Source organism: Struthio camelus, chromosome 4 (assembly GCF_040807025.1).
Source record: "Struthio camelus isolate bStrCam1 chromosome 4, bStrCam1.hap1, whole genome shotgun sequence".
Classification (NCBI taxonomy): Eukaryota; Metazoa; Chordata; class Aves; order Struthioniformes; family Struthionidae; genus Struthio; species Struthio camelus.
The window spans coordinates 66,583,126-66,610,875 of NC_090945.1; the positions used below are offsets into that span (position 1 = coordinate 66,583,126).

The 27,750-nt window shown below is 36.5% G+C and overlaps 1 protein-coding gene across 5 annotated transcripts in view; it reads right to left on the reverse strand.

Moving 5' to 3' along the window:
- The window catches only part of STIM2 (stromal interaction molecule 2), a 72,706-nt gene that overhangs the window by 43,158 nt on the left and 1,798 nt on the right, over positions 1 to 27,750 (reverse strand). For 2 of the 5 annotated variants that reach the window (XM_068943227.1, XM_068943231.1), the window contains exon 2: positions 21,068 to 21,136. The exons of 1 other annotated variant lie outside the window; for it this stretch is intronic. In XM_068943227.1, coding sequence (XP_068799328.1) covers positions 21,068 to 21,136 — 69 coding nt within the window. Of the gene's footprint in view, positions 1 to 21,021; positions 21,137 to 27,750 lie in introns of all 5 variants that reach the window. 2 more of the 5 variants (XM_068943229.1, XM_068943232.1) reach the window with 2 other exon arrangements.

The following is a 27,750-nucleotide window of genomic DNA, read 5'->3' on the forward strand; positions in this document are numbered from 1 at the left end:
GAGGATTAGCTCAAACTGATTCTGTTTTAAAAAGAAAATTCATACTACAAATACATAGCTCTTCCCATCAAAAAGAGTCAGATACTACTACTTTTAACTTGCATGCAAATCGTCTTTCACTTCTAGATTATTCTTGAGAGGTCACATACAAACAAAAACAAAAAAAAAAGTCAGAAAGTTCCTGAATACCCTACATTTGCCTGAACATACATTACCAAATATTATTTGTACAGTTTCAAATAACGTCAGTTGCTTCCCAGCAGCACAAACTTATTCAGGAAGCCAAGGCCATAATTTCACATATGCTCTAAGGTCAGATAAAGCCAGTACTATTGCCAAAACAAGGATTCCTATCTGTTCCTGCACCCACCCCTGAACCTGTCCCTTCCTGTGTGCCACCCTAAGCACATTTGTGCAGCCACGCTGCAGAAAGCACCAGGAAACTGATTCAGCCCAAACTGGTTCTCTCTATGCTGCCTGAACACTTGTAAGAGCAAATGCAGGGTGGCCTCAAAAACCAACAAGCAGCAGCAAGCAGAACTACACTGTAAAGCCAGTGCTGCTCCTAAAACCTAGGCCTGAAGTGTCCTATGTTACAACTGAATTTGGCGAGCAATACAGTAGATGTACAAGAAACTGAAAAACGGAACTAACTTAATGGGACGCTATCCATGCTACTTGAGCAGGAACCTCCTGAGCCATTTTTTGAATCTTTGCCTTCTCTATCACAAAGCATAGAACAAGGTTGTGCCTAGAAAACTTGTTACAATTGACAGCTTCAAGTGGAAACAAAATTACATGTAAACTTAGTTATCTGCAATAAGTTCATATCATGGCTGGACTTAAAATACAACATGCAATGCTCTGCTTGAAAAGATCAGCATTTCTTCAAAGTACATTTTTTGGTCTATAAAACCTATAACATAGACTTTGTAACATAGTAGAAGTTGGAGTAAAAGTGTATATTACTAAAATGTTCATCGAATATTTAACAAAACAGCTACCTACAACACTGCCAACAAGCTCATAATTTGTCCCTTCTTCCAGGCTCTCCCCGCAACTCTTGGGAAATCTTACAAGCTTCAGACCTAACCTACTTTGCCTACAGTCAGCCTAGATCATAAGGGATATGTCTTCAGAGACACCTTATCCCTACAGGCTTATACAAGCAAACTCAAGGTTTCCACTAACTAAATGCACGTCTTTCCCCATATCAATATGATTTATGTTGTTCCTGAAATTCCATCCTTTTTGATCATTTTGCAAAATACATGGTAGGGATTCAATACACTAGACTATAAACAACAATAAAAGAACTGTCTCACAGTTGAGAAACTATGACACAAACCTAACAGAGTTGCTTAACGGAGTAAAAGGGGGGGGGGGGGGGGGAAGTCATCAGCATGGCTAGCAATCATCACACTCTACTTTTCTAGATTTGGCCAAGGTGGATTTGGTTTTTTTAACATCAGAAAAGTGTTCTCTGGGGAGATGAAACAGCCTGGCACACATTTATGAAGAGCTCAAGGGAAAGCATAGGAGAAAGTATAAAGATCTTTTAAAGTTTAATACTGGGACAACGGAGGTTACTCAATAATCCACAAAGGAATATTGGCAGAAAATATCTTTTAAAGAAACCAAATACATTAAGACATATATAAACTATCCACCCTAAGTCCTTGCTTGTCGTTTCCTTTGTTCCTGACAAACGGAAAAAAATCAAGATGGAATGAAAGTCAGTAAGTTCCAGACAATGACTAGTTTTACTTGCAAGAGTCCTTACAGGTATTTTATGACTTATATACATACAGATAGCTCATTTAAACACAACATTTCAATATAAATTTTAAAATCTCATATGAGACTTTAAGTACTAATATTGATTCATATTTGCCAGAGTTAGAAGACTGAGCCATGACAAATTATATACTCGATTTTTTTATTTTTTAAACTCTGCTCGACATGCACTGCAAATGGAACCAGACATCACACACACAATTCTAAATGCTTCTGTTGCTATTTGTTCCATGCAACACAGAAGTAGGAAAACAGGCACAGTGCCAAATTCCAGAGACATAAATGTTTCCGCTATATTACCTTTTTTAATATATCAAGTATCAACAAGTACAGACAGCCTGTCATTTCCATTTTCAAAAAGGAAATAACACAACTTCCAAAAGTTAAAAAAGCCACCTGCCCTTCATTAAACACCAGCAAAAGTAAGCAAACCAACACCATGAAAGATGAGCTGAGCAATTGTACTTCAATGTGTTCAATTAGACCTAATTTTCAAAAAGCCTAGGAAATGAATTTCACAGGAGACACATTTCCTGCAAAGTTATAAATAAAGCCCATATTAAAAAAAAAAGACACTTTTACTAAATGAAGATTGTTCTCAAATATGTTGGGGCTCCTGTCTCGTTTTGCTAGGTGACCTATCACACCTCCGCATGGCTTCCATAACAATAAAACTCATCTGAAATCCCTCATTCAAGTCTGGAGGAGAAGGAAGTTTTGTAATATTGTTCTACCTTGTAGTCTAATTTCCACTATTTAATCAACTACATGGAAGGCAACTTCTACAAACTATCTCCAAACTCTATTCTCATGCCCTAAATGCAACACCTGACAAAACTGGCATCCAAAAAACCAGCTATTTCAGATCAAGCAGATATATATCAACAAGCAGATATATGTTAACCTTTTGTATATTAATGCAGTGATTCACATGTTATAAACCTTTATTTTTCTGAAACCATTTTAAAACAAGTTTTATACCAAATCATCCATTCTTTTTTGGAGGATGAACAATGTCTATTCATTTCTGAAGAATGCTGAACACCATCAATACAGGTTTGATACCATAAAATGGGTAAGATTTACTTACTCTCCATAACCAAGAGCTAAAGTGTCTCATTTACTCTTATTAAAAAGCAAAGGAAACAGTTTCCTCCCTGCATTAAGCCTAATTAACACCAAAAGGACAAGTTCCAGTTTAACATGAAATAGATGCACATAAAGTCACTCATGACATTTAAACAAAATTGTACTCCCATGCCAAACCAAAGCCAGGTGACTGCTTATTAAAATGATGAACAAATTTTAACAAGCATTAAATTTAATTAACATTATCAAAAAATAATTAGAATTTTTCAAACCGAAAAGTTCTCAGAAACGTTCCAGGAGGCTTGTGTCCTTATTTTCTTTCTCCTCTTGCTTCCTTATTCAGAAATTCTCTCTGGCAAACACTGTATGAGCCCAAACGTCTGAGAGATAAGGATGAGATAGACCAAAGAATGGCAGTATTTCTACATGTGGCACAGAGGGGGCATGCTATTACGTGAGAAGAGAGAAGGGAACCCACGTTTGAAAAGCACTGCTTTAATTTTTGGTTTAGTGTGGTAGCAACAGAAATTTGTAAGCTTAGTATACTCACCATATTATAAGCAGACAGTTATCTTTCAAAATTCTTTTCTCACTTTCACTATCAGTGGTACCATAACAAACATCCTGCACCAGACAGGCTACATTACTGACCTGCTATCCTACTAGCTTGGTAGAGGAATCATTATCCCAGCTCTCAATTTTTAGTTTTTTTAAAATTTAATTTCAGTACCTAAAAACATAAAAGATTTATTAGAAGCAGCAAATGTGAATTAGACACATCAGAATTTCATCTTGAAAACTTTATTTCAAGAAAGTCTACAAATTTATTTCTATAATCTCATTCCTAGCTCATGCAAAATACTGCTTACTCAAGAGAAAACATTCTAAAGCTGTTTTGATGGTTTGGTTGCTAAACTCTCTACCTTTCCTTTCTCTCACTGGAGTTGTAAAAAGTTTCCATCTTCTGCTCACAGACCATCTTAAACTTAATTGAACAAAAAAACCTTTCCATATGTTGATTTCATCTGCTTTCTTTCCACAGCTTACTGATTTTTTTTTTTTTTAGTATTACTCATATGCAATGAATAACGAATGATGAGTAATCTCCAAGCAGAAAAATTCCTTCAAAAATGCCCCATTTTGAAGTATTTAAAGACCGAAGCAAAATATCAAGTCTCTTTTACAGCAACACAGATTATAGTTTCATAGCAAGCCAACTGCTATTCTACAAGGAAAACATTACCTAGCTTGAATGTACGCATACAGAAAAGCAGACACTTGCACTATGAGGCCAGATGCAGCCTTCTTTTGGTTTTTGGAGGCCTGTTTTGAATCTAATATTACAACGTGTTCTTATGACTTTTACTTTCCAAATCTTGTTTAGTGAAGTTGTTCTATTTAATTAAATTTAAAAGAAAACAGAAGGGTTCAACTCTACATTAGTTTCAAGAGACCACCGATTTTTAGGGAGCTGGCCTTATTTGTTTAGTCTTGCAAGGGAGGGTATCTAATCCAGCCTGCAACTACTTGAAGAGGAGTTCCAAAAATGGCAGAGCCAAACCCTCACTCAGTAAAGGGAGACAATAAAACAAGCGCCAAAGGTCAGTTTGTGCACCGGGAGGCACCATGGCAGGCTACCCAGAGGACGTGGAATCTCCATCATTGGAGGCTGTTAGGACATGGCTGGAAAGAGCTATGGATGACCTGCTCTTGTGCTGGTCACAGTTCAGCCTAGAGCACATGGCTGAACTTGATGATCTCCAGAGGTTTTTGGTTCCCCCCCCCCCCCCACCAAATCTCTGATTTCCTTTGAAAGGCAGACTCTAGAACAACTGTACCCAAAATTGAGGGGTGACTCACAAATACAATGAAAATGTAACTGCAGTAGTCGTTCTTACCCATGCATTGTCAGCTCTGCCCTTCTCTCAATATGTTCCTAAGTAAGCACACTGCTGGGAAGCAGCTGTTGTGTAGTAGTTGCTGAACAACCACATTTACCACCTAAAACATTAAATAAATATCTAATGGTACTGAATAGAAGAATGAGCAAGGTAAGCTAGAAAAATCCCGATCAAGTCCCAGGCTGAACCTTACAGCAGTGACACTTGTTCACAGGTTTTGCACCTTTCAATATGCATGTGTATTTCTCATGTCAGGAGAAAAGAATGTGTTCATGCATACAAATGAAGCTCTTTTTAGAAATGCCTTTACAAAACCTGTATGCTTCTTATTTTTACCATCACATCAGTTCAAAGCAGAACATTGTATCTATAAGGTTCAGCTAAACTTAAGACATGCTGAAGGACAGTAAAGACTAATGAAAGTAAGATATTTGCCTCAGAAAACAGGGTGTCAAGAACAGCTCTGCCTATAAAAGCCCAGAGCCTGAAAGTAGGCTGATAACCATTCAGAAAAGAGAATTTGTCATGACTACTGTAGGCATGTTCATTCATAAGTCACTTTTTTTTAAGCCACACTATGTTGTATAACATCACTTTGCATCTTGTAGCTCCATAAGAAATACCTTTTATTAGGAGACATTTTGCACACACAACTGTATGGAGTTAAGAAGCTAAAATTCTATTTAAACATGACCATGTCTACTCTAAAATAAACGTCATCCTCTGCTTCTAATAGAGAAATATCTATTGCAAAAGTCTACAGCTTTGTGCAATGATTAAAGTAAAGTTTCTCCCATTGTTAGTTTTCTAAAGCTCCCCAATGAGATACATACCATCTACCAAAACAACACTGGAAGAAGCCTCACCCTTCCTTTCACTGATATAAAAATCAAGTCATTTAAGATTCTCTAGGGATGACTACCTAACAAAAGGTTTGATAGCTTTATTAACGTTCACACAATGGGTTTGAAGCTAAAGAGTTTGGGGGGGGGGGGGGGAGTGATTTTTTCTTTTGCAGGAAGAGGGGAGAGAGAAAAAAAGGGTGGTGTCAAAATCCTTTCACTGGTTTTACAGGTAGAAAAAGAAATAATTTATTTTAAAATGTTACATAAGTCACTGCACTACAACTCAAAAATAAGATTCAAAATGCTGTTAGTTAAGTTGCAGTCAGCAGCGGAGGGGGAGGGACAGGAGGGAGAAGGGTGTGGAAATGACAGAAAAGGAGATGAGATAAGCTGCCAATTTTCTTCTGTTACTGAAAGCAGTGTATGAAAAGCACCTTACACAAAAATACTCAAATTTCACACATAGGAACAGAGTTGACAAAGGGTCTTGTTTACCTTTCACAGGGAGGAAAATAAACTTTCCTGTTTCTTAAGAAAACCTATCCAAATAAGCGCATTACACATTAAAAAAGAATAAGGTAACCTTAGACTTTATCCATATTTTTGATTTGAATGCTGTAAAATGCATATTGCATATGTACACGGCAATGTATATTGCATATACAAAAAGTACTAGAACAATCAGATGAGGAACCAAAAGTCAGAAACTGAAGTGAAATTAAGGAGATCTGCAGAATTAATGCATTCAACACCTGGAAAAGGTGCCCAGATCTATTCTAATAGCATTCTGATCTTCAAAAAAAAGAAAAAGATCCACATCAACAGGAAAAAATTCAGAGTTCATTTGTGTGTAAATACCTGGAGCAGCAAGTGACAGAAGAAAACAAATTCAGGGTTTGAGCAGAACATTCCAAGAATTCATCCTAACCTCTTCTAAAAAGCATCAACAGCTCCATGTAGCTGCATAAACTGCAAACTTCAGCATTATTTATTAAAAGGTGGTCTTTAATACACTCTGCCAAAAACCCTTCTCATGCTTGCCAGACATAGCTTACCTAGTAAGGAGAGTAAAGCTATTAATATTCTTAGGTAGCAATATTTAACCAGTCTCAAACAGGAAACTGTCATTTAAATAGGGTTTGATATATTGGTATGAAGTTCACTAAATATTTTTGGTATAAGGGATTAGAAGCTTCATCAGGCTCTTATTTTTTTTTAAACATCCACCAATTTTGAGACCGCAGAAGGTATTAGGCAGTATAAGTTACTGTTATTAATGCTTAATCTAAATACTGTATAAAAGATTCTTTATTTGGGGGGTTTTCTTGTTTAAGAAATAACTAGTTCAACCCAAGTTTTAATAAGCAAACTTAAAACCCTAGGTTTCTTTAAATTCCCTTTTATCAGCCAACATCACATGGGCCACTGATTTATTGACCCCTCACAAAGGAATATCTGTTAGAGAAAAGTCTGATTAATACAATGGACTTCTTTCAGCTTGGCAATTGAAGTAAATATTGCACCACTATTTTAAGTCTGTAGACAGGATTGCAAGACTTGTTACAGTAACAAGGCAAAATTTGAGCATCTACTATTCCAATTACAGAATATCAAAGAGAAGAGTTACAAAAATTGCCAGAAAATTAAAATAAAATCTTTGATATCAGGAAAGTCAAAGGCTGCCAAGTTTACTCTTTCAAATGACAGGATGCTGCAAACATCTGCAAAGAAGATCCACAAAAACATTATTAAAAAATGCAATCCTACATTGCTGCACCCAAAGCCCTGCATTGAAAATAAGTATTATTTTACTATCTTTTCAAGATGCCTTTTTATATGAGAGGTCAAGTGAGTAAAGAAACTTCACAAATTCAAACCAGCAAGATGAAAAATGAAATACCCAACTCCAGGGCATATGCATGAATTTTCTCATATTTTTATTCTAAAAGTAAAAATTCCATTTATTCTAAAAACAAAGAACCAGTAATTCTTATCCACTCTTTGTAATATGCAATATTACATATACAGGTGGGTTTTTGGATTTTTTTTTTTGTTTTTTGGTTTGTTTTGTTCTGTTTAAGTCCTTAAAAATGAACACAAACACTTTTTGCACCTGAAAGGCTTCCTACTTGCAGGCTAATTTGAAACCATTCCAAAAAAGAGACAGCAAGAGGCTCAGGGCTGTCAAAAAAGGAGATAATCTTATATGCTTAAAAACCCAGGGTGCATTTTTCAAATTGGATCAACATTTGTCAGAATTGTATACATTTATGTACGCACAAAATTCAGTCTACTCTGAAGGACAAATACTTATGTGTACATAACTGCTAAATATAAGATATCCTAAATAAAAAAAATTATCTAGCTAAAATTGAACAGAAAAACAGCAGGATTTTAGCTACAGTTATGCACAGAGACACCTTAATACAAATGTTCTCCAAGTACCAACTTATAACACCTTTTTTTTTTTTTTTTTACATCCCCTAGGTATAGCTACCTAATAGACTGTGTTAACGTATGCTAAGTTTGCATACCAGTAACCGAGTACATGCCCATTGACCTATTTAGGAAAAACACCTGTAGTAGCCTAATCCAACTAACAAGGGAAGAAGAATTTCAATCCTGTGCAAATTAAACCTCGTGACAATTTAAAAACGTCAAAGCCCATGCAACAGTTTCATATTACATTCTTCTTCAAGGTAATGCCAGTATCAAGAATTTGTTCAGTCACCTCTTCATCCAAACCTTACCATGTCACTTCAGTTCTGCTGCACACCGTACACCAGCTTAATAGGTTTCTGTAGTTCAGTGAATTATCCACCCATATGAAGATGTGGCTGACAGCAGCCACACACCTCAGACAGGTTTCAAACAGAAACAAGGAAATCGGGGCCAGACATTCAGCCACACTAGTTGTATTGTGTCTTCATGTTATCTGTGCGAGTGTGAACTGGCTCAAAACTTATGTCTTCCCATTAGCTTCTTCCTTCCTCTGATCAAGTCTCCACTGCCCAACTTCAAGATCCCTGGCATGAGTATTAGACAAAGAACAAAATGCAGCACGAGCCCAGCACCAGCTGAAACCACAGCCTCTTTGGTATGTCATTAAATAAGCAGGAAGACAATAGAAAATTGATTTATGAAATAAGTCTTGGAGATTTTCTGTATGAGTGCAAATATTTAACTCAGCTTGCATATGCCCCAGGCAGAACTTGCAACATATTGCACATCACTGAGCAGCCTATGGCTAGAACCACAGCCTGTGGTTTTGCATGCTCAGTCCACAGCCAGGAAAACAGCATGATTTGAATAGGTTACAAAAATATGTAGTCCAAACGCTCAACCTGTTACCTAGTACAAAAAACAAGTTTACAAGATATCACGAATATTATAATATATAGCTGTAGCTATCTGGCAAAGTAAATCAAAGTAACCTAAAAAGCACACAGTAGTTTTACCTCCTATACACAAGCCTGAAATTTTAAAAAATCAGTAGAAAATCAGTTCGAACTTGTTACTTTCTGCTTTCAATGCAGTCAGTTCCCACAACAAATTAGGTGGCTGCTTTTCCCATTTCTGTGTCACTTCTCCCTCCAGCTCATCACATACACATGCTTTCCTCATATTTCTCTCCTCCTGTTTCAGGTCTTCTCTCAAATTCTTCTGTGCTTCAGTTTAAGAGTCATAATGTTTTCTTCCCAGCTTCTCAATCTCCTTATCACGACAGGGATATTTTTAAGGTTCATTTCCAGCTAGTTTTGTTATTCTGATACCAGATCCATAATCTTATTGTATCTTCCTAATCTTTTTCTACCATGAATATCATGTACGTCATATACATGGCCTATCATTTTTCTTACTTGTTTACAGTCATCTGATACTTCCCCCCTTTCGAAATTTGGTTCCTCACATTCTAAATCTTTATTTCTTTTTAAAGCTGTGGCAACAATATGTTTCTCTTCACCCTTCTCATTCTTGCTGTCTGTGTTATAGCAGTTCATTCTGGTTAGCTTCTCCTTTTTATCAGCAAGAGAACGACAGATAGGCATCACTGGACATTGTTGATAAGTTTGTTTCTTCACTAGACTTTCTAAAATAATTTTCACATACACACTCTCCTCCAAACAATGTTAAGAGCTGAAATCTTTTTCAAAGTACACCACAGATCACATTGTAGAGAAGGGAATGAAGGCCACGTAGCCCAAAACAGCAAGGACCTAGGGAGAAATCAACCCCAATAAGATTAAGCTATTCCTGTCTACAGAAGGTAGACTCCAGAGTAACACCCATTGCCTGAAAACATTAAGGTATGACCCATATCCAGAATTTCATTCATGACTACACTTGCACAAAACATACACCGATCTTAAAGATGCAAATAGAAACGTCATTTCACATAGAAGGAAAAAATACCATCTCAAATGCTACTGAAGGCAAATACTGATTTTCTGGGGTGCCAACTTACACATTACATGATTCCATTAATAGCTTAACAATGCTAAAATTTAACTGTCTTTCCTTATTTTTAGCCTCTTCAGTGTTTGCCCATCTCAGAGTTCAGCTTAATTGAGTTGCAGGAGAATAAAGATGACTCCAGAACAAGTGAGAACTCTTTATAGAACATACTGCATGTTCCTCTAAGTTTATGCGACCATTTATGAACGTGACCATTTAATTGGTGCTATCAAGCTATGCATCTTTTCTAGGCAATAGCTTCAGTCAAAATTCTCAAGGGATAAGCTCATAACTATTCTCTTCCCCTGCCACATTGGCGTTGAAGCTTTAAGTAAACTTTTGTCTAATTTCCAGAGAGGTTGGATTGTTAAAAAAAGGTGAGACAATAAATCTTGCAGATGTACAAAGATGACTGCCACTCACTATAAAGAAAGGTCATCTTAAGTCAGTATAAGCATGCCAACACTGTTGATGCAGAAACATCCTTATTCCATACGGAAGCAGAAGCACTGATGAAGGCAGAAGTGCCTGAGTAATACTGCAAAACCTCTTGCTGTGGTGCACAGGTAGTTCATGTGTTTTTGAAGACCGTTGTACTTGAATTAAAAAGCCATGCCTTTCAAGCTCTTCAGAGTGAGGGCTGTTAGAACTGCGTAATTCTGTGTAGATTTATGGATAAGGTGCACACAAGCACAGAGATCTCAGCAAGGTACTCCCTCAATAAAAACTTGATCTGTCATGTACTTATTTCACTCACAAACAGTAGCTGTGTTCTTTCTTTCCAAATTAATATTTTTGGTTAAAGATGCGAGGTGCACTCTTATTAAAAAGAAACAAATACATCATAAAAACCTCATCACTTATATTTACCCCACCTAAAACTTACTATGATCTAGGTTAATGGAAGAAAAAGCGTTTAATTCTTCCTACTTTTTTTTTTTCTAAAGTATAATTCAATAATTTCACTTTTGCAAGGTAAAGATAGGGATTGTGCCCCTCCGTTTATAAGAGTTTGTAAGCTACTTTCTCTTCTGTTTGGAAGAGGATAGATAGAAGAAATGTGATAAAAACCCACAAATTAACTTCTAGAGCTATAGAAACTTTCTAAAAACTAAAACACACTCAGTAGAATACCATCATTCGAAGTCAAACATCATACATGACTAGGAAAAAAAAAAAAAAAACCTTTATTACTAATGTTTGCATTTCCTTGGGATTTGGCAGGGGACGTGAAGAGATGGGAAGCACAAAAATCAATACTAGCTTCTTCAATATTTGGCATTGCTTTATAAAAATACACTTTTGTATGAACATATGTCTTTGTAGCCAACAGACATTTACTTCAAATCACAAATCTGAAGTTAGAGAATAATATATTAAAAGTTATAGCCTGAGAAATTATACAAATACTGCACTCCAAAGTGAGTATCACTGTAATTGCATATACATCTTATTTTCCTATGCCTCTGTTCAGTAGAAGGGTTACCTGAGATTAACAGCAGATCTGTACAGGACAGCTAGGACATTGTAGAGACCTAAAGGAAGCAGTATTTCCATAATTACATACTGAACTGGAGAAATTACTGTAATCCAGTAAAATCTAAGCAACATTATCTAAGAATATTTGTGCATGAGTACACATGCAAATAAAACATTTGTTAATGGCAGTTACTCCAAAAAAGCTGGTAGTTTTAATCAATTGGTAGGTAAAAGATTTTATTTGCAGAAATTAAGAAAACTTCACCTTTTTCACTTCAGTTTGGAACCACAGATATGCTTGGTCACATACAGCCAATCATTTCCTGATAGAATGTTTTCTATTTGTTTGCTTTCTAACAAAGTTTGTTCACCAAACTGGGAAGAAATACCACTTCCCCTTAACACCTTTCTTTTCCTCAGCCTAGCAGAGTGCCTTGATTTTTCTCTTTCCTTATCAATGCAATAAATATTGCATAATTATTTTCCAGGAGAAAAACAGCTACATTCAGGGCTTTTTTGGGAAAATGTTGACTTTTGTTTTTTGAAGCTTATTCAATATTTTACCAGAAGTCAAATTCAACAGCCAGTAAGTCACATATAATCCTTCTATAGACAGCTGTATTGCATGGAAGACATGGTATAACTTGTATAACCATATAAAACAATTCTTCAGAGCAGAGAAATACTGAACACTATGTACAGAAGAAACCTTTTATACTGAAGCAATTTCTCAGTTTGCACCCAAAACACAAATTAAGATTTTCATTTCCCCTCCCAAATCCTGAACAAGTTTCATAGTAGAACTGATACCAAGTATAACAATCTTCCTTCCTACTAAATGTTCTGTTGACAAATTAAAGCATGTCAACAGCAAATGCCATCCTTTGATTATTGTGTTCAGTTCTGCTCATCTCAGAGCGAGCAGAGTTCCAAAGACAGACAAGAAAGGGAAAGTCAATAAAGTAGAGGCAAAGGAAAATAGATCAAATAATAAATTTCTTTTTAACTGGTAGTATTTTGAAAAGCTGCTAGTTAAAAACAAGGTGCTTTTACATGGTGTAATAATTCAGTTATGACAATGAACACATCCAAGGCAGGAATTTTTTTTCAAAGTGAGATCTAAATGAGAGAACATAAAAACATGTTTACATTAGGTTACATGCAAATCACTCTGGACTGTTCACACTTCAGGGCATAAGCCCTGCTTTGTGTTAGGAAGTCTTCCTGAATCACTGTGTAGTAACTATATGCTAAACCTCTTGCAATATCCTTTTCTCAAGCCTCAGGTAGATGGCTACTTCAAGGTAAGTAACTGCTCTGATTTTGTAAGATAACGTCTGTGTTCTTAAGCAAGGTTTTAACTAGCTACTTTTCGATCAATCGGGGAGAGGGGAAAGACAGTACATAAGGATATGTCTAAAAATAGTATTTGTAAAGGAATAGTAGTGCTAATTTCCCATGGAAGAGCCATCTCTTGGGAAAAAAAACTACAATTCCAATATTTTTGAAGAGCTTCCATATATTTCTGCACTACAACATCGTGGATGACATGCATGATTTTTCTCTCAAAGAAGCTGATACCAGTGTTTTAATAGAAGCTGTCACCACAAAAACTGATTCTCCACTCACGTTCCCACATCTCCACTCATCTCCCTTCAATTTCACTGCACTCAGAAAGTAAAATTTCAGTAAAATGGTTCTGGACAACAGAGGGCAATGATAGATGCTCTGTAGAAATGCAAATAAGCTTGCCCTTTTAGAAAGCATAACAGTTAAAACATTATCTGAGATTACTTTGTTCAAAATACAATACTTCAGTGATCTGCAAAGATCTACAGTTGCATCCAAAACAGGATTCCATCAAATCTTTTATAAAATTTTAAGTAACAGAAGACAACCACATACACTTAATACTCCTTGTCTGTTATCCAAGTCTTCAAAAGCGGCAAAGTGCTCATCAGTAAGGCCAAACGATTCACTGAAAAGCAGTGAAAGTCATTAAGACTTCTTGCAGCTTAATTCCAGTAGCACTAATTTCTGGACAGTTCTCATGCATATAAATTCAGCTTAAGTAAGTTCAAAGTTTTTTAGTATTTTTTAATAAAAGTAAACCCATTACATAGCAACCCTAAAAAACAAAACATGCTTACTCAATGAATTAGCTAATAATTTGCAGTCACATAATAAGAGTATGTAAGACAATCTGCCATGAATAAGTGAAATGAAGACTTTAGTCTTCAAACACTATATTCCAAACAACTCAGAGTGGAAAATTTCAGAATCATCATGTTTCCTGTATAAAAAAACTTCAGATTAGTCTTAATCTAACATTTGTTTTGTTTTATACACACTTTTTAAATAGTCATGAAATATTATATACTTGCACATACACACATACAACATGAGAGGCAAGGAATAACCTAAAGCAGTCTCTTAACTTTCAGAACTTGTTCATTGTTGGGAGCTGCATACGTAACCCTCTGAATGCTACACACAGATGTCACCACTGCTATCCTAATGACTTGTATGCTGTCTTACAACACCAGGCTTTTTTTCCTCCCAGATAGATGCAGCATCTTCACCACTCCAGGATGCATAGTCTTTGTCACTGCTCCCTTGACAGAGCTTTCCGCTGGCCTATCCCACATTTCACCAGTGACCTTTATCTAACTTCTCTATCCATGTTCAGCCAGCATCCATCTGCTGCTGAATATTCATGAGGTGCTGCCAGCAACCTCTCATTAATTCCTCTAATTTTCCTATTACTACTCTCCTCTCTATTGTCTGGGCAGGCAATAATGACAGGTGGTTGAAACATTAAACATTACACCAAGCAGGTGCATGGATAGAATCAGGAAGTTAGCTTTGACTCAATTTTTGCTGAAAGCTCACTACACTACTTTTATCAAGGAAAAGTGTTTCACCAAGAAGTTATTTACTAGCATCTCTGTATACAAGATCCCAATTCAGAGATGCAACTGCTACATTATCACATGCAAAGTCCTTTTGTATATATTCAGTGCATTAGACTAAATGCTAGATCATTCCCAACATTGACTGTGGAATCAATCACCACCTCTAAACACAATAAATCAGCAAAATAAACGCACATAGTTTTCATAGGTGTTTATTAATTGAGCAGAACCCACACACAAAAAAAGGAAATTCAGACAGTAATATAGATCATAATAATGCCTTAACTAATCTAAAAGGATTGGCACCATATTTATTAAAAACATAAACACCAAACACTTCTCAGATGCTCCCCTTCACATCATTCACCCCTCATCTGAACTGAACTGGGTTATGAGCAGCAAAAGTTGCATGAAAGTTTTTTTTTTTTTTTTTCCTTTCTTTTTAAATATATCACTTGGCAAGTTCCACCAGACATTAAAACTGAAAAGGTAAGTAACAAGTGTGACCAAAAATGAAGGTAACATTGGACAGACACCCAAAGTCATATTTCCATCCAAGGCAAAAAAGAAATACTTTTAAAAACCACAAGAGAATATTAACCTGTTCTACACTAGATAAATCATCTCTTCTTTACAGAAAATTATAAATGGATTTGCATATAAAATGCTAGCCTGTGGATTTTCTAGCAGTCCTAATTACATGAAACACAAGCAGTTGTGCTCACAAGTACAGAATTTAATAAATGCTGCTTTATTGCAGCTTGCACTAGTCAGATACAATAGACATTCTAGCTAAAAGTTCTCTGCAGATTCCATTATTAGCCCAAGAGCACAGAAACTCAGGAGAATCTCATCAGATATTCTGAATGACTTCTGAAAGATGCTCAAGTAGGGGACTGTAACCTCCTAACAAGCTGCAGATTATATGCTACCAACAATTCGTTAAGATTTAGAGTTTTTCTTGGGTCTCTGACATGTTTCAAGGATAAGCCCACATCATCAGAACAGAAGTTCAGACTGTCAATAACTCTCATCCTTCCTACTGCCAAACACATATTAATAGTATTGAGCCACTAAGAGCGACTTCAATGCTGTGTTAGCTTGCAGAGACAGAGGCGGCAGACCAGTATTCTGCTTGTGACTAAACCAATCACAGCTGCATGATACTGAACAATTGTAGGCGAGAATATCACAGTTTCCAATTTAGCACAGCATTCTGCTATGAAGCACAAAATGTTACTTGAAGCTCCCAGACGCAATTAATGCAGAGGTGGGATTATTCTTTCCTGTTCTCAGCTGTGCTTCAGTCTTATCTACAGATCTAAACTATTTCTGCTAAGAGTTTCAGAGGCATATTAACTGATGGCAGTCTAGTCTTTACTTCTGGTACTCTTTATGAACATACACAGCTCTGAAACCAGGTGTTCACTTTATATTCACAAGAAAAGATCCAATAAAGTCTGGAAATTGCTCTACATGGCATTTTCAGTTATGTGCTGGTGAGATCAGTGTTGTACAAGACAGACATGAAAAGCTTGGTAATAAAAAGTAGAAGTATTTAGGCTGTTTATATTCCCTTTCTGTTCTTAAAACTTGAACAAAGGCAGCAGCCTAGCTAGCATGAATTGTATGCAAGCATGCCTGACGTGGTGAATCAAATGAGCCGAGAAGGCCCATTAAGTAGTTTGGGGCACACAGGCAGAACATACAAAAAGCGCACAAGATCTGTTGAGGTGGGAGAAGCAAGACAAGGCAAATGCAACAGTATGCCTCAACTAACCATTAAGGAATTTAAAAAACTTTACAAAGTATATTCTCAAATTATTATTGCATCCTAAAAACATTTATTTCCCTACATTGCAATTCAACCACTCAGATGAAGACAAATCTGTACAACAATTTAAAAGCTAAAACATCCTCAAGCATAAATCATCTTGTCTATTTTAAAAAATCATCTACTAAGTAGTCTCACACCTTCTGAAAGTAATAAATTATGGCCAACAAGGATATCAAAGATGGGGAGAAGGAGTTAATACCACCTCCCCTTCCCCAGTGAGTAACATATTAATTATAGCTTCCTAGCTTGTATTACTGATTGGCCGAAACCTAATCCTGCAACATTTTAAAGTTAAACGACATAAGAAACAAGACTCAAGTGCTTTTCAGAAACCCTGTGAATGTAACTATCAAATTAATATAAAAATATCCTATATGAGTAGTAATTATTCATTCTTTAGCATTCATAGCATTCAGAAACTTAAACACATTAAAGAAACATTAACAAATACCTGACCCAAATAACAAGTATTTAGGGGTAGATAGAGGAAGAGGCTTACACACTCCTCATAGAAAAATTTTCATATAAAGCTGGGAGTGAAACTTTTTGCCTATGAGGTAAGCATCCAGGATCCCATTATGCTCAAGAGAAATCTACGAGACACAGTAAGTAGAGTCTTTGCTGTGATTCACCTGTTCAAACAGAGCTTTCAACCTTACAGTCAGGCAAGCCTGCTTTCCACACTCTATTATAAAAGGATCTTGGATTCCTTGCTCTGTTACAGACACCTCAAGAGATGCAAAATGAATCCCATCCTTAAAAGTTCTGATCAAGTAACATTGTGGGTAAGTGCTTTAATGAATCTGGGCCCTATTAACTCGATAGTGATAAACAGTAAATGAAAGTAACAAAGAAGCAACGCAGGGAATGGTGCATAGCAATCGTTACTTAATTATGACATCATCACACGTTGAAGAGTGCACGGTCAGAAATACCAGTTCCCAAACAATATGGTACTCTCAAAGAGCAGTGTAACAACAATAGCCTTGGCACGATCAGTGGCCAGAGAGAACAAGGACAGGCAGGCAAGCTTACTGCTGGAAACATCTAGTGTGGGAAGCAGCAGCTGCAGCTGAGGCTGGCTGCTTCCTTCTGCTCCAGCCCTGTACCCCACCAGTACCATCCCACATGCTTCCACCCCTTCTGGAAGCACCATCAAAATAAACAGCAAGGTTTTCTGCCTGCTCTGCCAAATGCAAATCAGCATTTCCCGACTTCCTCTCAGAGAAATAACAACCAGACAGAAGCTGGAGGATACCTGTATCCCATCCTTCGGACCATGATGCCTAAACAAAAATAAAACACAATCTCTGATAGTTAAAAAAAACACCTTAATTAATATTCAGATATTTAAGTATATCCAAGTATCTTTAAAATCTTTCAGGTTAGGAAAAAATAACTGACACTGATTTTGTTAATTATAGCTAAATATCATAACCATTTCAATTAGAAAACAGAAAATAGCTAACAATCAGTAGAATAAAGGTTTTCACTTGTTTAACAAACCAATTAACTAAAACTTTCACTTTGAAGTAATCCATGTTTAATAGAAGCTTGAAATAGGCCCAAGAGCAAGCAAGTTTCACTTTTTGTTAATAAATGAGAAGTTTGAGATCAGGTGGGGTTATTTTATAAAATAAGTGAACATGTTAGAGCCAAAGGCCCATCATTATTGATACAAATGTAGCAGGGTATTCACAACTGGTGGACATGAGTTATGAGTAAAGCTACAATGTTTGCCCCAGCACCAGCACTAACAACTACAATAGGTGGAAAATTCTAGTATTTGAGTTAGCACCTGTACTTACAACCAGTAAGAATGACATAATTCACCCTATACCATGTTTCTCACATAATTATTTCACATATTAACATTAAGAAAACATCCAAGAAATACATTCTCCACTAGGTATCTGAATGCTAAACAAAAAAAGACTTCTCAAACACTTCATGCACCAAGAAATACAGTATCAGAACAATGATCAGAATTCAAGCATTTATTTATAACAATTAAAGCTTCAACAAATGCAATTCATTTGGATAATCAACTACTACTTTCATACTTAAAGAATAAAAGCAGTAATTTGGACAAGACAATAAGGGACTGTCTTGTTCTTTGGCTTCTGTGAGAATCTGCTGCTGACAAGTATTTTAGGAGTAGGAAACTAAAAATAGTAAAAAAATAAAAAAGAAAGTAATTGTAATTTTACTAACTTTTGGCAGAAAAGAAATTTCAGCCTCCAGATACCACAGAGAAGATTGAACTATTTTTCTTCCATTTCTATTGGTTTGCAATAAGCTCAGTTTACAAAGTGAATTAGTGCTATAAGCACTTTGCCAATCCTCAAGTCAAAAATCCCCCATATAACAACATTTCCTAAAAACTTATCATATAAATTACTATGAACATACTACAACATTATGATATTCTCCTTGATGCATCTTACCCTTATTCTTTCTACATTAGTAGTCACATGCTTTATACAAAACCAAAAATGAAGTTTGAAGGGAAAACAATAATAAAACCTGCTGAACTGCCTTGCCTAAAATGACAACTGTACCTTACAGCTACACAGAAGACTAGCAGAAATGGCTATACTGACCCAAAGATGTCCACCTAACTCAACCTTGCTCAGCATCAGGTGGTGCAGCACATTGAGGGTGAAGGGAAGAACAACTCCTCCATAAATAAAGTCATTTTCGGTCTGCAAAGCCATCTGCTGCAATAAGTTTCCTAGTTCAATTCTACCTGTTCACACAGCTGTTCTCTCCCCTTACTCCCATGGAAACTAGGGGGTCTGGAAATCTATGTTAAACCTTCTCCTGATTTTCGGTGAATGCTCCCAGATCTCTTATCATGAAGATAAGTAGCAGTCTTCCTGCAGTTGCCTCCTTTATAATATTCATTTTTTCCAGAGTGCTCTATTACATCCTCACCATCGTCTCATAAGACTTGAAACCCATCTAATTGCTGCCTGCTACAGTCCCCTTCCCGCTCTTCCTCCACCACCCTGGCCTTCCTTGCCATGCATCCTTACTTTTTTCTGCATTAACTTAGGGTTCATCCTACCTTTGCTTAGCCAGTTTCAGCAGATTATTCCAGCAGAAAATAAATCGAGTAATATCCTGTCAGTTTAACAAACTGAGATTAGCTCAGCAGGAGGAAAAGTGCTGGCTGATCACAGCCTCCAAACATATTGGCTTCAGCATCCAAAGAACTACAGGCTCAGATCAGGTCTTTTTCAAACCAAGGTGTCCTTATCTAGTTTCTCCTCATAGAGGAAAACCCACTTCATCTATACAAAAGCTCCAGCCAGCTTTATTCAAACCATTTCTAGTTTTACATATTTCAAGATAGGATGACAAAATTGCTTTCAAACAGTCTGTGGACAAACTGAGTTTATACAGCAACAATGATACATGTCATTCTATTTTCCTGTCCTCACAATCTGTAGCACTCCTTCACGATCAACTGCCTAGCTCTTTCTGAAGAGCAATCCACAATTAATCCCAAAATCAGCATGATAACAGCTAATCAGAACTCCAGTTATTCCATTAAATCCAAGTGTATACTTAAGAATATGAAAATATCCAATTAAACAAGCTCCTCCCTTCCTTCTCATATCGGTTTTTCATCTGCCTTCTCATTATCCTATCACACAGTATCATGAATTACCTTTAGAGATGTCTGCAGGCACCTGCAGTTTACACCGAGTCCCAAGTAGCATCATTATCCTGCTACTCGCCAAAATCCCAAGCACTTATAAGCCAAATGGTATAATTCTCCATTTGTAATCTTTCTATACTGCAAAAATACATCGTGTATACCAGCCTTTTTCTTCCCGTTAAGATATTATTTTACCTGTGATCTTATCATCATCCTTTTGCAAGGAAATCACTATTTCTGTGGGCCTGATCCTAGACAAGGCTGTGTATACAGCTTTCATTTTGTTGGAATGAGGAAGTTGCATTTTGCCTCTTACCACTCTTCAGTATTAAGAGAAGTTAGAGCCTTGACTACTGTGCATAGGATACTATAAATAAACAGACATAAGACAACATAAAACAAGTGTCTGAGTGCTTTTGTGACAAAAAAAGGGACAGTCATTGCAAATGTGTAATGTCTTAGGAAAGATGTTGGCTTAATAAAGTAAACAAACCAGTTTTACTTGAATTCCTTTACAACACAGCTATTTAAAAGTAGTTAGTTGGATGCACTTGGAGTTCAGATAGATTCTTTTTCTCTTTTGAGCTTCCAGGTATCTACAGCTGAATCAGAATGAGTCTTTATTATCCTGCATCAGTAAAACCACTTTTCATCAGCTTTGCTTTATGAGACTAAACAATTATGCTAGGTAAGTGATTTTAATGTTAACACGGTCTTACAATAAATCAAAGACAAACACCTTTGCACTAGTAAAAACCGATGTAACTCCTGAAACAGAGGTTTCATAGAAAAAAAACTTTGTTTTGTAATGAATTAGGGTGGTAGCATCCATAACAATCAATCTCTAAGAAGCTCTGCTAAAATCCTGGCTCTACCAGTAATCTGAAAGTCTACCTCTGCAAATTCTGTGAATTAAGTATTTCCTTTATCAATTTTGAATGTCATTTTTTAATTTCACGGATGATAAAATCTGAGTAAAACACTGCTCTTTCATAGGTAGCCAGATCTCCCTTACCCACCTTTCTCAGTCACTTACTATTTACTTGGTACGTGTGGGCTTCTAGCAGAAAGGATAACACTACCTTCCTCCAAAGCTGTTATCTTCCTGCAGATGCCCTTGTGCAGTGAACTGAAGTGGTGACCCAATCCTGCTGAAAAAATACGAAGGTTAACCTCCAGCTCAGTCAATTCCCCAAAATAGTTCACCTTAAGCCAAAATAACATCAAGGAAGCAGTTGAAACACAGACAACAAGCAAGGAGGAAGAGGAAGCAACAAGCACAAAGGAGGGGCATCCCTTTTTGCAGGAGCAGGCTACACTGAAGTCAGTTTAGTTTGATAGTAAAACCACATCCTTAAAAGATGGTCTCATTCCCACTGCTTGCAATACAACCAAAATAAGACCAGTTACAGGGATGACAGTTGCATATGACCAAAGCCAAAATATTCATTTACTTGAAATGTAGTTTTCAAATGAAGTCCCAGAGAATACATAATAAAAGTTTTAATGTTTATGAGTCAATGGAATTCATTTCACTGTCTCTTATCTGCACTTTACTATTACCAAGCTGTTTAAAAAGTAAATACCCTTTATGGCTACAACAACTCTTTTCAGTAGATGAATTGGGCAGAGGGAGACTGCCATGTGCCAAAATAGTACCAGCAATTCCAAAGAAAAAATAAAAGGTTAATATACACAGGACAAGACAGATGTCCTGATGAACACCATTTGCAACTGAAAAGGATAGAGACTTTTTTTTCCATCTTGCTACATCACAGTAAGAGCATTGAGCTATATGATATCATGAAACAGTAAACCACACATAGCACTACGATACAAAAAAAAGAACAATTTTTAAATCTTTAGGCAATGAAAAATAGCTTAAGCCAACGATGTTTCTTATAAACATGCGATGTTATATTAAGAACGCAACCTTCTATATGTAGCGATCAAGAATTAAAAAAAAATACAGTAGAAGGAAGTCTCCTACTCAAAATGATTAAGTTCAGCATTTATTTCAAAATCATAATGCATCGTGTGGTTTGGGTGCTTGTTCTTCAAACAAAAATACCGAGTAGCATTTCAAACTCAGAAAAAAGCTAATCAAGTTTGTCATTTTAAGACTGAGTTCACTATAGTTAGGGAGAGAAAACATAAAATGTGTTCTTGTTAATTGCTTTAGGCTTATGCATACAAATGGGAAAATGACCTGCTGAATAACAGGGGTAGAAAAGGAGAAACAACATTTTGGTGAGTTTCAAGTAAAATCCTGTGGTTGGGACTATGGAATTTCAGTATATGAACAAAAGTCACATTGATAATTTTCTAGCAAATCTCGCTGAACATATTTATGTACATAAACAGAGACTGTACAGTAGAAGTCTAAAAATCACTTAATCATTCACTCAGCTATCAACTGCCACCACATCTACAGGAAAAAAAAAAAATCAGGAGAGGAAAAGAATGTTTGTGTGAAAGTTTCCTTGCTAAATGACACAACTAACTTGCAGAGAACCCAATTTTTATTAATTCAGTTCACACAGTCACCTGATGGAATCAAAAAAAACCACTGTTTTTCTATCTGTTCAACACTACTACATGTGCTTAGTGATTCACATACAACTAACTCCTTCCTTTATTCTAAACTACAAAGCCAGAAAGCTACTGTACCACACCTTCAGGTATGGAAAGTTTCCAGTTTTAAGGAAAAGCTACACAGTTTTAGAAGTCTAACATGTCTTCCCTAACTTTTTATTGGACAAAAATGTGTTTAAATTAATATTTTACAAGTATCAATATCCACACTAGTTTCGGGGGCCAAGTGAATGACAAAATGTCTTACAAACAATTAACCACAGAAACAAAAGGTACACAAAATCCAAAATTAAAATTTTAACTGGAAACAGTACTAGAGGGCTGGGCTGCTCTCAGTTTTTAAATGCTTCAAGTGGCAAAGGAAAAGGTAGGAAACAGAAAGCATGGCCTAGAGGGAAAGGATTAAAGCTAGTTTTGCATTCCTATAAATTCTGAGCTAACTACAGAATTTGAAAAAGCTTCATGCAACCCAAGCAGCCTCAACAATCATTCCAATTTACACAAGTTTCTGTGGTGCTGCTTGTGGTATGCAATACAAGCCACAATAGGCAGTGACAGATTCTCTTCCATCTTTGCATCCAGGAATCACTGGAGAAGCAAGAAAGATTCACTTGCCGTGATATAACACTATCTGCATACAAAGGAAATAGTCTCCTGATAAAATTCCTTGCTAAAGACCACAAGAATGAGATTACAAATAAAACTGGTTCTTAACTCAAATTCTGTTGACTCAAATGAGTCAACAATTCTGTTAATGGATTCTGTTAACTCAAATTCTTAACTGTTCTGCCAAGAACATTATCTTCAATTTCAAATAAAGATTTTAGTTAAAACTCCAGAGTACTTTTCATTAAACAGATTTAAGGATTCTTTAATAGGCCTCTGAAAAATGCTGTGCTTCTGGGATTTGAAGGAAAAGGGGCAAAGTCCAGAGGAAAAAAAAAAAAAAAACAGAGAAGATGTAGAAACAAATATGTGATTCTTTTCAGTTAAGTTGGAAGTTTTCACAAAATTCAGGTAAACAGAAACTCAAATTTTATAGCATGCAGACAATCATCACGGTCTGTCTACGCCACTTTTATATTATAACTATGCATCTTCATTTTATTCACCCTCTCCCCCTTTCAGATATACAAAGATAGTTTCCATAGTGACATGAGAGACTTAGTAAAATATCCAAAGGAAAAATAACACCAGCTTATGTAATAACTTGAAATTCACTTTTGTAAAACATATACATGCTTACTTTAGGACAACATACATAGCAATTATTTACTCTTAGCATATACCATACATGGTCAAGATAAACATCTCAAATTCCTGTATTTTAAAAAGCTACTTTCACAGATAGGATGTAACAAACAGTCTAACACCAATGAATTTTTCTTTTATATCATTGCTCCTGCAGTAAGTTAGAATCAACTCTTATGTGAGATACACTTCTTTTGACTGAGTTCTAGACAATGCATTAGAAAACACAAAAACCTGAAAGCTATAGTAATTTTTCTTCCCCCCTCCCCCCCCCCAAGCATAGCAGCTTTTTTCAGAATGCTCTTCCCATCTAGTACTGGTTGACAACATAAATATTAAATACAAGAGAACATATAAATCATAATACAAAACTATGATCAATTAAAAGGATAACAAATTGCTTACTTTATACAAACTTGAAAAAAGGAAATTAGCAAACTACATTTTAGCTGTTTTTCACAGTGATCCTCATGGGGAGGCTTCACAAGATCAACTGCTCCTGTCATGGATCCAGCCCTCCTGTGACAGACACCTGCCAGCTCAACCTAATTATGATAGATAAGTATCACTGTGTTTAGCTAGAAAAAAAATGAGTCATGGCCAAGTTCTGTAAGGAGCAGCTCGTCAAGGCCTAATAGGAGGTCCCTAGAATAGCTGAGATTTCTTCGGATAGCTGATAGCTGAAAGAACAACATAGGAACCCGCTGATGGAGCGATCAGCCAGGAGTGGGGGGACAAAGGGTTTTAAGACAGGGTCTACCTCAGATTGCTGTGAGCAAAGAAAAAGAAAATAGTAGCAAAATAACCTAGTGAATTCCCAACAGTAAGACCAGAGAAGCCTTCAGGAGAGACAAAGCTGATGGTCAAGAAAAGAAATAAGTTCACAGGACACCAGAACATGCAGAACACTTACCAGGAACACTGAAAAGTTACAGTGAAAACACCCTAAAGCCTGCAAAGGCAGAAATACTCAGCTAGAGGCAAAGCAAATTGAGTGCTTCAGATCTTATCTCTAAGTGAGATTCCAGTGCCACTGATCAGAAATCAACATTAACTACATAAACATAGAACAACGGTTTTGCTGGCTATTGATTTTATCTTTGTTTCAAAAATCTCTAAAAAAATCCAGGCAACCGCAGCTGTCTTTGTCTATACCTGGCAGTTATGCCAACACACCAACTGCTGATTGAGCAATCAAAAGCCTAAAACCTAGTTGCACAAGGTTTCTTTGTTGGATTTTTCCTATTCTTTACCATCGAGAGTAAGGAATATACTAAGAAATTAAAAGAAAATCTAAGGAAACAGAGCAGAGGGGAAATGAATAACCAGATTTCACAGACTGATGACTCTGCACTGAGGCATTACCATCAACTAAATGAGAGAAGGACTCTAATTTCTGTCAACCTGGGGAAATGGTAGGACTAGATTATGAAGTGCTTAACTATAGACCTACAAATGTAAGTAACAGAACAAAACAAGCTCAGAATGCTCAGATTTTGCCACTACAGAAATTACTGACCTTAAACAGCAGCTTGCTAGATAAGTGACAGAAATTACATAGCTCACAACCTTTTAAGACCTGTCCTGGTGAAGATACTCAGGCAAAGATCATTTTGCTACATGATCAGAATCACTGCTCTCTTCGTATTACTCCAACATACCTGAAGCCTCACACACAATTACCAACTTTGAAATGGATTACTCTAGCTTAAAAATGTCAATGTAATCCCTGATACTGCAGTTTCATAGTCACTTCAGGGATGCAATGCTGCAGACAGCTGATGACTCACTGTCATCACAGGGGCAGACATCCCTTGGCTCACTTCTGACGCCGCTCACACAGTCCTATCTTCTTCCTTGCACTGGTGCTAGTTAAAGCATCTCACGAAAGAGTCTGATAAGAAACCCATTGGTTTTTCTGCTGCCTGTTTCCTGCCACGTTCCTATAAGTTAAAGCAACAGACAGTGCTTACAGACACTAGGGACAAAAAGGGTACAAAATAGAAGGCAAAGCAGGAACTCCCTCCCTCCTTGTCAGCGATGAGTGCTGGGATGAGTATGCCTGCTGCTGCTTCCTCTCCTGTGCTAACACTACTGCTCACATGACCAGCTGGGGTGGGGATCAGCTCCCAAGAGGAAAACCACTCTTCAGCAGCCACCCACACTAGAGTGGCTTAAACCAATTGTGAAGTTGCAGCTAAAAAAATAGTTTACTAGAAACTCTCACATCTCAAAAACCTTACTTCAAAGTCACATTAACTTGAAGAACTCTGAGTATTAAGACGATGGAGAAATTCCAGAATGGGAATTCACTGAAAAAAAAGCACAAGTCTTCCAATGACTTTCAGAAAAAAGTCACATTATGTTGTTTCTTCAGTAGTGCTACCCTTCAGAATGGTCTAGCTAAATGCTCTAAACCATTCTGAAAGAACTTTATTAGCCAAATACAGTTCCCGATTCTCTAGCTCACCTGAAAGACAACCTAATTTCCTGATCAGCAACTAAATTTAGACTTTTAAATGAGAGAAAAATATAGATATAATTTCTCCAGAATTACAGAGCAACTTAAAGTCCATTACTAAACTGAATGCAAAAGCTCAGTGTTGGGGCTTGGAGTAGAAGATTCCTTAAAACTTTCTACCAAATCAGAGAGCAAGCACAGACTCATAATGATTAAAAAGGAAGATAGTCTTGCCATATTCCACTCAGTAGAAACAGTTTTGTAGATCTGATTTTCATAAGCACGACTAAATGCCTTCAGTAGTGTCAGATGTTATGTATATGGCTGTCATTTAAGAAGTGTCATTAAAAAGGCACATACAAAAAGACAGCAGTGATGATAACCTAATAAGTAAACAACTGAGTGAGCCCTGAACATCTGATGAAATATGGCAGGAGCAGAATCATGGGCCGTTTCCTAGTCCTAAATGAGTTGCACAGCCCCATGCATTGTTCTGTTGCCTGTCAGTGTATCTCTAGATTACCTTTGCCAACTTCTCTAATCCAGCAAAAACTTCCAGTGATAGGAATTTGTTGAATTACCTATACAACTTAAATCTTATACATAAAAATTGTCCAGTAAATATTTAACCTAGATCTCCTCCACTGCAGTATAAGCTATTTCCTCTTAATCGCAGAGGAGATATAGTAAGAAAAAAAAAAAAAAAAAAACACACACACACACACTTTTTCCATTAATGTCTTTTTGCAAATTACTTGTACATATTTAGCAAAACACCTCTCCCACAGCCTTTTCCAGCACCTCAAACTAAAGCCATTTTAATTTTTTTCTGAGCCTCTCAATCCCTGTTGCTGCTCTCCTCTGTCCTTTTTGGCTTGCTTAGCACTCAAGACTAGACACAAAAGTGCAAACAAGAAGAGTAAAATAACTATTGTTCGCCAGCTGAGTGTTTGAAATCCATCCTAACTTAATGTCACACCTACAAGCTTTATCTTTTGAGGAAAGAATGCTAGACAACACGATTAAAATCACTGCCTGAACAGTCCTATATTTTTCTCATAAGCTTTAAGAGTTCTGGCTTTGCAAAGAGTCACTCAAACTATCCAGGTTACCAACCAGACATGCAACCAACTGAAGATATTAACTGGAAAACTGCATTTTTATCAAGCAGATATATATTATTAAAAACCTCCTAAAGATAAAGGCTGATTCCAAGATGGCTTTTAAACATACACAACAAGTTCAGTGTGGCAAGTACATAAGTAATGCATAAAAAAATCCACCCATAAGACATTAAATCTACTGAGTAAGTTTATTTTTTCCACAAGATTCACTCTTTTGAGATGTGGAGGACTAACAAGCTTCTCACCACAGTGATGGTACAGTCCATAAAACATGAAAAAAGATCTTGCCTTTTTCATATAAATTGACACTTTAAAAACGATTAAGCATGAAATG